General features: G+C 43.1%; 1 protein-coding gene and 1 long non-coding RNA gene across 3 annotated transcripts; one reads left to right on the top strand and one right to left on the bottom strand.

Annotated features, from left to right (window-relative positions):
* Nucleotides 1-1,403: 1,403 nt before the first annotated feature.
* Nucleotides 1,404-3,509, bottom strand: LOC136562228 (uncharacterized). The gene is made up of 2 exons (XR_010784488.1): nucleotides 2,887-3,509; nucleotides 1,404-2,804 (listed from the first exon to the last, which is right to left on the bottom strand). It is a non-coding gene; the product is annotated as an uncharacterized lncRNA (long non-coding RNA).
* Nucleotides 3,510-3,751: 242 nt separating this feature from the next.
* On the top strand, nucleotides 3,752-9,881 carry LOC136562103 (isopentenyl-diphosphate Delta-isomerase 1). Of its 2 annotated transcripts, none has more exons than XM_066558862.1 (5): nucleotides 3,752-3,864; nucleotides 4,866-5,026; nucleotides 6,022-6,114; nucleotides 7,383-7,513; nucleotides 8,068-9,881. In XM_066558862.1, the coding sequence occupies exons 1-5, from the start codon at nucleotides 3,770-3,772 to the stop codon at nucleotides 8,383-8,385; spliced, it is 798 nt and encodes a 265-aa protein (XP_066414959.1). In that variant the 5' UTR covers nucleotides 3,752-3,769; the 3' UTR covers nucleotides 8,386-9,881. The 2 variants fall into 2 exon arrangements, with proteins under 2 accessions (XP_066414959.1, XP_066414876.1); XM_066558779.1 differs by having other exon boundaries at nucleotides 3,753-3,864; nucleotides 4,863-5,026.
* The last annotated feature ends 645 nt before the right edge of the window (nucleotides 9,882-10,526 follow it).

Genomic DNA, 10,526 nt, shown 5'->3' with positions numbered 1-10,526 from the left:
TGGAGAATTAAAAGATTTTTCTTCAGTTTGGTGGGGATTGAACTTCCCTTTCTCTTAGTAGGCATCAAAGCTATGTCGGGGGTTTGCAACTGGTTGGATTTTCCAGTGAATGAAAGACTTTCCACTTGTTACAGGAAACTGTCTTTCCCTTGTTAGCTGAATGTTTGAAAACAGTCAGCAAACTTCAGGAGATGCAAAAATTAAGTCTCAAAAGCATTTGTATATCACTTCAGGCATTCTGTTTATGCAGGGTGGACTAGAAGTTCTGAGGTTATAGTAGAGGAAATGTATTGTATTTGAATATCTGTATAGAGGCTTTGCCCCAGAGATCCCGGTTGCCCTCGATGGGCTGCAGCTGTGATGTCCTTAATTGGGCTGCAGCTGTGACCAATGAAGATAACTGGGATAAAAGGAGGCGGGTTGGCCAGTCAGGGAGAGCCTTGGAGGAGCACTGAGGTATGGACTTTACAAATCTGATAGCAACAACAGTATGGGACTCTAGAAATAGAACAACAACATGAGGTTACAGTGAAGTGCCTACCATTACTAAAATTAGCATGCTTTATTTTCAACACAGAGAGCTTTGAAGGTGAAGAGCAAGTCTGGGGGGGAGCAAAAGGAAAGATGATACAGGGGACATAAAACCTGGTATCTAGTTAAAGGCTTGGGAAGTCTCTTCCTTGTTTGTTTTGTGAAAATGGTTTGTTTTGTCTCAGTCATCCTTTGTCCCTGCTTCTTTGCCTCTCATTATCCACCAAGACTTGTTGCCACTTGTTGCTGCTCACCAGCATTGACTCAGGTGAAGTGCTTTGTTTGTCTGTGCAAGACAGGAACTGTAATTGCTTCTGACCGTCAGGTTCTGAAGTGGCTATATAGAAATTTTCAGTAGTTATTGCTAGGAAGAAAAGCCTCTTTTCTCTATCATCCATGAACACATTTTTCCTGGTTTCCCTCTGCTGTGCAGCCTGAAGGTCACTGTGCACACCTGCTAATGTCCCATGCCAGCTGTGCCCCAGGCACAGACACATCTCTGCCTCCCAGGGGAGTAGTTTCTACTCTAAAAGAGCTTCACTTGCAGGAGAGCTGCTTGTTAACTGTTGGCATCATATGAAATGCTGGTTTCTATGTCCATCTCAGTAGTTTGTTTTTTTGATAGATCTGTGTAGCTTGTTTTGTTACTTTAGGAAAATGATAGAAGAAAAAATTACAGTTTTGTTTGTTTTTTTTTTTAATCTGGAACAATGAACAAGCAAGTCATTCATGTGGTGAAGGATCTTCTCAGTATATCTATGAAGATATACCAGTATATCTCAGTCTCCAATTACTGTTCTCTTGTGCCAGTGACTCAGCAATAAGTAATCTGTAAAGTAATGAAAAGTAAACTCAGTAAAAAGCAATCTGTGTACATTTCTGTCCTTTCTGAGAGTACATATTTATTATCAACAGTCTTGTGATAACATTAAACTTGTAGCTTATTAATGAATAACACAATATTAACATTCATAGATAATGTTATGTTTTTCGTAGTTAAAAGGATATGTATCAGCCAACACATTGTTACAGTTTTTTGGTTTGTTTTTTTTTTTTTTACTTTTGATGTTCTGCTGGTTTCAGGCGGCTTTTGCTCAAATCACCTCCACTTTTCTTTCTTTCAGCAAGCTCTGCATAGGGGAATGCTGTAAGATAACCCACCCCATCCCCCTCCATTGAAAAATATTATCTGTCCATTTGAACATTTGTGCTGTTAATGATATCTCTCAGTGACAGGCCATCTGTCCTGTTCACAGGAAAAATCAAGCAAACCAGACTGAAATGCTGGAACTTGAGCTGAGAGGGAATCAGAGCAAGCCATGCCCCCAAGACATGTTAAATGTCATTTCTAGGCTTTTTATGGCATCCAGTCATAAACCCAAATCTGTGGACAAGCAATAAACCAGCAAAAGTCTTGCTGAGAAGGTATTTAGCCATGGTGGTGTGAAGTTTCTAGAGGCTGGTATTGAAGTTTTTCTAATTTGTTATCTGTGCATATCTAAACTCCCCTATCTGACCAGTTCACCTTGACATCCTGCCTGTGCTCCACTATTGCCCAGAACGTTTGTTTGTTGCTTTCTCTGCCCTCAAGAGCTCACGGAGTCGGGCAATTCCAGAGCTTGACTAGCATGGTATGGAGGGGTTTGACAGCTGGCCTGCAAGCAAGGCTGACTTAATAGAACAAATAACAATTGATGATTTTCAAGTGTATCCACAGCAAAGAAGAAGACAAGGCCGTCAGCATAGAAACAGATTAGAAAAGATACATGAAAATTTTTGTAAGCTAGACTACGTGCATAAGTAGACATGTATACGTGCCTTATTAAATTTCTGTAAAAGTTTTGCCAATTATATTAGTGTTAATTGCTTTGCACCAATGAATATAATAAGTTATTGTGATGTAGTTAACTGTCACAGACATATTTTATGAAAAATCCTTTCATTAGGATCTTTTCTCCTGAGAAGCTGAGAAGCTTCAGCTTCTCCATGTTTTGCTGCTTTGGAACATGAATTGGAGAGTTGTTTACCCAGCATTTGAAACTGTTTTTACTTGATGACCAATGACAGCCACCTGTGTTGAGGATGTGAGCAGTCACAAGATTTTATTATCATTCCATTCCTTTCTTTTGCTAGCCTTCTGATGAAATCCTTTCTTCTATTCTTTTAGTGTAGTTTTAATATATCATTTTCTTTTAATATATATAATAAAATAATAAATCAGCCTTCTGAAACATGGAGTCAAGATTCTCTTCTCTTCCCTCGTCCTGCGACCCCTGCAAACAGCAGCACAGTTAATGACTTATGATCACACTTTGTTAAGAGTATATAAGCTAGAGAACATGCAGAATAAGAAACCTTTTTCTTCTTGAACCCTGATCACTTGTGTATGTCACGTCCAACCCAACAGTGCCAGCCCAGGAGCTGCCTCCCAGCAGCTGTGGCTAAGCACAGGAGGGAGCCGGTGTTCATCCCCTGGCTCCGGTGCCGCAGGCGGATCTCTGCGGACACGCCGAACCTCCTCAGCTACTGCGGATCAAAGAAAAGCATCCAGGATGAGATGTGCCAAAAAAAACCCATACTCTGCAGTCCCGGGCTCATGGCTGCCGCCTGGAGCACTCCCAGATCCGAGCAGAAATTCTGTGCTGGAACTGCTCGCCACAAACACCGGCACATCTGTAGGAGCCGGGACTTGGGCACAGCCTTTCGGTTTTCGTGGGTGGGTGTAAAGACCATAAGCAACACGGAATGTTAGAGACATTCAAGTTTTAGACATTGGAATGGGCTGCCAAGGAGGTGATGGAGCCAGAGTCCCTGGAGGTGTTTAAGCACAGACTGGATGCGGCACTCAGCACCTTGGTTGGCATGGTACTGTCCGGTCATAGGCTGGACTCGATGACCGCAGAGGCCTTTTATAGCCTCACTGATTCTGTGATTCCCGTCCGAAGCCAAAGGCTGCTCCCTGCTCAGGAAGCCCGGCCCAGACCCTCTCCGGTACTGGCTGTGGGCCCCGCAGCACGGCCCGCCCGCCGCGCCGCCCCGCGCCCATTGGCCAGCTCGCCGCCGCTCGCTGTCTCTATTGGCCAGCGCCGCTCGGGGCTGTGTCGCGATTGGCCTCGCCCTCCGCCTCCCCCACCTGTCACTGCTGGCACCGCCTCCCGCGCCGCAGTGGGGCGATCGGGCGATGCGCTGACGTCAGCGCCGGGTGGCGGTGCCATTGGCGGGCTGGGTGTGACGAGCGATGTGGCGCGCGCTGCTCCGGGCCGGGAGCGCGGCCCCTCGGAGCTGCCCCGGCGTGAGGGGAGAGCGGCGGGGGCCCAGCGCTCGGACAGCGAGGTGAGCGGGGAGCGGGGCAGGGAGAGCTGCCGGGCGGGCCCAGGACGGCCGCCCTGCCCTCAGCCCTGCCGAGGAGCCTCCAGAACTCTGTGTCCGGTTCTGGACTCCTCCGTGCCCGAGAGACGTGGAGCTCCCGGAGCGGCTCTGTCGGAAGGCAGCGAAGATCTTGAAGGGACTGGCGCATCTCCTGCCTGAGGGAGCTGGGTCTGTTCAGCCTTGAGGAGAGACAGCTGAGAGGAGACATCGTTAATATCTATAAATATCAGTGGGAGGGTGCCAAGGGGATGGTCCTCATTGCTGAGCAATAAGGCAAGGGGCAGATGCACAGGAATTCGCACCAGAGCGTGAGGAAGGAATTGCTTTCCCCTGTAGGTGCAGTGGAACAGGAGTCGGTGTGAGCCCCCTCCCCGGGGATGCTCCGGAGCTGTCTGAGTGCAATCCCGTGTGCTCCGGGATGAGCCAGGCTGGGCAGGGAGGTCCCCGGGTGACCCCTGTGGTCCCTTCCAGCCTGACCCGCTCTGGGATTCTTTGGGCTGCCGGGAGCAGCAGAGGCTCGGGCAGAGCAGGTGTTGCTTTGGAGGTGCCTCGGGTTGAAACCCTGTTCCCGAGCCTTTAAAGACTGTGGAGAGGAGAAATCCTCGTGCACAGGATGCCTGGCGTTATAAAGCAGCCAGAGCTGGTGCACAGCTTGAACTTCGGAATTCCTGCCACTGACAGCCCATTAAAATGTTAGGCTCAGCATGGCTGTCCTGCAGCAGCTGCTGCAAGGGCTTCCTGAGAAATAAAAGTGTTTCAAGCACCTGTCAAGTATTGCTATGTGGTTTGTATCGTGGATAAGAAATTTCAGGAAGCTAAAAGCATATGAACCCTCCCAGAATAAAATTGGTGTGCAATTTACACCATGTCAGAGAAACAAGCCGTTAGTTTTTTCTCCCACTCTGCCCAGAACCTTATGGATGTTGTTTTTTAGTGAATGACTCTTCATTGTCTGTCTTCAGTAGAACGTGTGCTTCCATCAGGATGCCTGAAGTAAACACAGATCACCTGGATGAGCAGCAGGTGCAGCTCCTGGCAGAGATGTGCATCCTTATCGATGAAAATGACAATAAGATTGGAGCAGAGACCAAGAAAAACTGTCACTTGAATGAAAACATTGACAAAGGTATGGCTTGCTTATCTCCTAATTGAACCATTAAGTTGATTAAATATTTTCAGAAGCATAGTCATGATTAAATTAAAGCCTTGATTTCAAATGTGTGTTGGATCAAACCAGAGCAAGTGTCTCCCCTTAGGCCCCTCCTCCTCAGCATTAAATATTTAATGTTAAAATTCTGCAGAATGGAGGAACACTCAATTAGAGGCTTTTGTAAAGGAGAGAAATGTGTGAATGCACATACAAACTTAATAAATATTTTTAATCACATTTTGAAGATGCAGTAGTATTTTTCCTGTTATGTATACCTGTTTCTATGTAGCTTTTTCTAAAGAATGCTGTTTGCTTCTTTTCTGAGTTCTTTTCAAGTAGAAAAGGATTTCGTTTTAAAGTAGTTCACCCAGTGTTCTACTCAAACACTGCTAATAGGAAGGGTTTAACTGATTTTGGGTTTACTAGAGGTTCATCAGATTCAACAGTCTCTCCTGGTAGTGTGTGACCTCTTTCTTTGTACTTAGGGAAAGCATCTTCCTGAAGAGTGAGGAATAACAGACTCAAAAGGTGAAGAAAACAGCAATTATACTGTTTTTAATGGAGCATATTTTTGTTCTGCTTTTGCAATTCTTGAAGGGTCTTGAAATTCAGTTTTTTAGGAATTTTTGAGTCATCTCTTTTTGATTATAAATTTATAGGTGCCAAGCTCTCCTTGGAAGCTTGCCCAAATGTGCACATTGAGAATGGTGAACTGACTGAGTTTAGAAGAACTCCTCTGTTGCATTTTTGTTCTAGGAACTCTTCTAATTTCATGTTTTGCAAAAGCTGACTTAGAAACCTGAATAATAGCTCTTGAGTTATTGATCAAATCCCTGGTTTTTAACATATATTAATTTTAAATTGGATTATGTAAAAATGAGGCCATTATAAGCCCTTAACTGTCTTCATATGTTTTTTTTCTCTTCTATTAAATATCTCAGTTTTGTTGTTTGGGTTTTTTTTATTTTTAGGTTTACTGCACCGAGCTTTCAGTGTTTTCTTATTTAATACAGAAAATAAACTGCTGCTGCAGCAGAGGTCAAATGCAAAAATTACATTTCCAGGTTAGTACTGAAACATTGTACTTATATAAATGTTTTATTTAAATCAGTATTTTAAAAAAGTATGTGTCCATCCAATCCTGCAGTGTAACTCATTCTGAGGTTTTAGAATTTACTACTTTGGAGAGGACATCCTTCTTATACTTTTGAGAGTTCAAATTACCTTGTGGGTGAAGTAAGATAATGGGAATACTTGTGTATTGTTATATATATTCTTGGGAAATGGTTGTCCCTGACATGTTTGGTCCTGTTCATGCAAGGGCACAGGGTGTGGTGTTTACCCCTTCTGCTGCAAGACATTTATGGGAGTTGAAGAAATGGCTCTGGTCGCTGTGGAGAGTGTCCCATTGCACTGGTAAAAGCTGATGTGCAGCAGAGCCCTGGTGCCTGGGACATCTGTGGATCTTTGTCTGTGTTGTCTTAACAAACACTTGTTTAACTCTGCCAGAAGTGAGGCAAAAGTGTGGCCAAACCATGCAGTGCATGACTTTGAACACTCCTGAACTGTTACTGTGAAATGCAGATAGAGAGGCTTAAAAATAAGGAGGGGAATCAAATAGAAACAGCTTACATGAGGAGTGCTGGAGGGAGCATGAAGTTGTCTGTTGCAGAATTTTCAGTGGAAAACAAAATCAAGTGTTTCCAACGTGAGGGAGGAAGACATTTTTCTTTTTTTCAAGGGAATCTTTAGTGATTGGTTTTAATTTTTTCCTTCTCTGCTAACCAGTCAAAATGCTTAAATGTGGTTTGTAGATTTTCTAACTCTATTTTAGATGCTTTTGAGCTTGACTTTTATAGACAAAAGCTTGAAACAGAGCATGGATTGGTTGTCCTCTAAACACAGGTATAAACTTTGTATTTAATTCTACTTACTGCCAGCTGTTCTTGAAGCTCTGGGAATATTTTCATTATTCTGTTACATATGAACTCCCAAAAGCAATTTTAATGAGCATTTGAGAGATAAACAAGGTCTTTGCAGACTGGCTCTCTAAGAAGATGTGTTGGGGATAAGAATGCCTGTCCTCGTGTGTATTAAACAGTAGCCTGCAAAGTAGTGCTTGGCAGAGGCAAATCCCAGTGCAAAATATATAGAGGAAAATAAGAGGTGTCAATATCCTCTTTCTGTGACCCTTGTCTGCAAAACAGAAATGAAGCTGGGATATGTTGAATAACTGGCCTTTGTCTCTGGGGGATTTTGGTGTTGTGGTTTTTTGGGTTTTTTTCCCAGGTCCTTGTATGTGTCAAAACTGAACTGATTGAACTTGTTGCAGATTGTTTTACCAACACTTGTTGCAGTCACCCTCTGAGCCATCCACAGGAGCTGGAAGAAAATGATGCCATTGGTGTTCGGAGAGCAGCACAGAGACGGCTGAAAGCAGAGCTGGGAATTCCCATGGAGCAGGTAAAGAAAGGAGGGAGAAACAGGAATTCCTGCCAGCATTTGCCAGCTTACAGACTGTGTCTGGCAGGCAGAGTCAGCCTCAAACCTAAAAATGAACTTATTTTTGGAGATGAAGAGAAGTGAGTGAACTTACAGAGATCCCTGGAGGGTTACACTTGGTCTGTCAGTATGTGGTTCTGACCTTGGCTTCAGGTGGTTGTCAAGTCTTTTCCTTGGGAGATGAGGGGTATGTGCAAGTGTTTGTGTTCACCAGTGCTCACTGAGTGTACAATAAAGTCTGGTAAACATTATTTGAAACATGCCATATAGGAGAAATACACTCCAAGTATTACAAGGTGAGTCTGGCTAGAGAAATGCTGTGCAATTCACGCCATCAAACTGCTTTAAGTTTTTGGGTTTTTTTCTAGTAATTCTTTGTGAGAAAGTGCATTGCAGTTGTACACTTGGGAACAAATTTCTAAGGAAGAGGATAATAGCTGGTAAATTGTACTGCAATGCCCAGCAGTGCAATTCTCCTGGTCTGGCAGCACTTCTGACAAGTGTTTTGGTTGTAGGTACCTCCAGAAGACATCTCCTACCTGACTCGAATTCACTACAAGGCCAAGTCTGATGGGATCTGGGGAGAACATGAGATAGACTATATCTTATTTGTGCAGAAGGATGTGACACTGAATCCTGACCCCAACGAGATCCAAAGCTACTGCTATGTGACACAGAAAGAACTGAAACAGCTCCTGGACAAAGCTGCCAGGAATGAAGTTAAGATTACTCCATGGTTCAAGCTGATAGCAGAGACCTTTCTCTTTAAGTGGTGGGATAACTTGAATAACTTGAACAAATTTGTTGAGCATGAAAAAATCCACCGAATGTGAATAGCTGGGATAAAAGGTGCTGAAGGCTAGCAGTGATGTGTTGTCTCATTAACACTGGGAAATCATGATGTATGTGCAGAGAATTGCTCCACATGGAGCATGTTTAATTTATACAGATGTTATCATAGCCAATGTTTTTTCTTCTGTCCTTTTCACCTCTTCCCCCTCATCCTTGGATCTCTTGGGCCTATTAAGATCTCATGTAAAATGGATAACTGTAGCATGAAGCCCCTGGGTTCCTCCTCCTCCATTGCCTAGTGAAAGATCCTCAGCCCAGATGTGCCCTGCACACCTGGGAGGGAGCCAGGCATCTCCTGCCCAGCTCAGGCAGGAGGACTGGGCTGCTCCCATTGAACTCAGCCACACATTAAATAATGATTACACATGACTGTGGACTCTGCTGTGATATTGAGACCAACTGCCAGAAGAAAAAAGCAATTCAAAGTAATCAGGATTATTTTTAATTGCAGAAAGCAAATCTCTTCAGCTACTGTACTCTATAATTAACCAAACCCATAAAAGCTTAAGTAATTGGATTGCCTGTGTGGAGTAAGTTTGACTTTGAAGTGCTGACATATGTGTTAAAGCTTTAGATACTAAACACTGTTTGGGGCTTTTCCCCCCCCCAGGATTTTCTGATTAGTTGATGGTTGAGTACTGGATATCTCAAATTTAAAAAAAAAAAAGTTAATTACAGTAAATGTAAGTGGTACTTCTCTAATGTCAGTAGTCTGTCTTTGGAGACAGGATGTGTGCTAAATGGCTCTTCTCCATTTTCAGAAAACAAGGCATCTTGATACAAGGGCTTTTCTTTTCCTGTAATAGTCATTCCCAGACAACTCAAACCCCTAAAACCCCATAATTCAAGACTTACAATTTGTGGGCTTACACTGGGTCTTGATGTCAGTTAATTAGAAATTGTACCAGAGTACCAGAGCTAATCCTTTTTGATCCTGCAGTCAATCAATTGCTAGTAACTTAGGAGGCTTTTTCAGTAAGACAAATACTCAAGGGTGCTTCAATTTTAATTATAGACTGGGGGAAGGGAGGGTCCTCAAAAAAGTGTAATTTCTTCTGTTAGCAACTACTCAAACTAGTTTTTAAGTTCTCCCAGAGCCTGATGAAATAGGATGTTTGTCATCCAACTTATCATTAAAAGTAAACATGGTTGTAATGATTCTGTGTCTGGATTTGGGGTAAAATTAACTTTTTCCATGGTCAAGGTTTCTCTTTCTCATCCCTGTTGTGACTGCAGCACTGAAGCTTCCATGTACCAGCACCTCCAGTGGTTCAAGGTTTTAGAGCCAAGTTTGTTGTGTATTGGCCAGAGCTGATGCATTCTTTCAAAGCAAATAATACCAGGTGAGGGAGCAGTGATGGGATGTAGCAGCTCTCTTGAATTCGGTGCAATCAGCCATGTTACCCACCTGTAGGCAGTGGAGAAGTTCTCAAATACTTTTTAAATCTAACTTTATAATTAAACCACCTTGCCTAAACCCTTGGACTCTTGTTTTCTTTCCAGATGTGAAGCCACATGGAGAATAATCTCTGTCATTGCCACACTCTAAGCAGCACCCTGCCCATCAAACACCACTGAAGTATCAGGATGTTGGCAGGGCAGCAGGGCACAGATCTATGAAAAAAAAAGTTTTGTTTTTCTAGTTCAGCTTGGAGCAAAAGCTGGCAAAAACAGATCCTGAAGGAGAAGTCCTGAGCATACAAAAGCTGAAAGAGAAGTTTTGCTTAACAGTTCCTCTAAGTCCCTCAGTTTTTCTTGGCATTGGTCTTCTTTGCAGCATTACAGTATGCTTTAATCTGAATTTATTACACAAAGTAGATGAGAGCAGCTCTTAATTTACACATGCTGCAAAATCTGACATCTGAACAGCCACTGGCTGTATTTCAAAAAGTAGTGATTTGAGGGTTCTTCCTTTGCCCTTATTTTTTTGGGTGTATGTGTTAATTTTTAACATGGATTTGAAATGTACTGTTCAACCAACACATTTATAATGCATAATTTTACAAACCTCTATGTAACCATTGACCAAGTAGGGACAAAAAGAAAATATTTCACATTTGACAATGTATTTTGCCTTAAGCAGATACAGAATTTTGTCAATAGGGTCCTGAAGAGAAAATGC

This window comes from Molothrus aeneus, chromosome 1 (assembly GCF_037042795.1).
Source record: "Molothrus aeneus isolate 106 chromosome 1, BPBGC_Maene_1.0, whole genome shotgun sequence".
Lineage (NCBI taxonomy): Eukaryota > Metazoa > Chordata > Aves > Passeriformes > Icteridae > Molothrus > Molothrus aeneus.
Note: the sequence above shows the minus strand (reverse complement) of the source record. Positions and strands in the feature narration are given on the sequence as shown.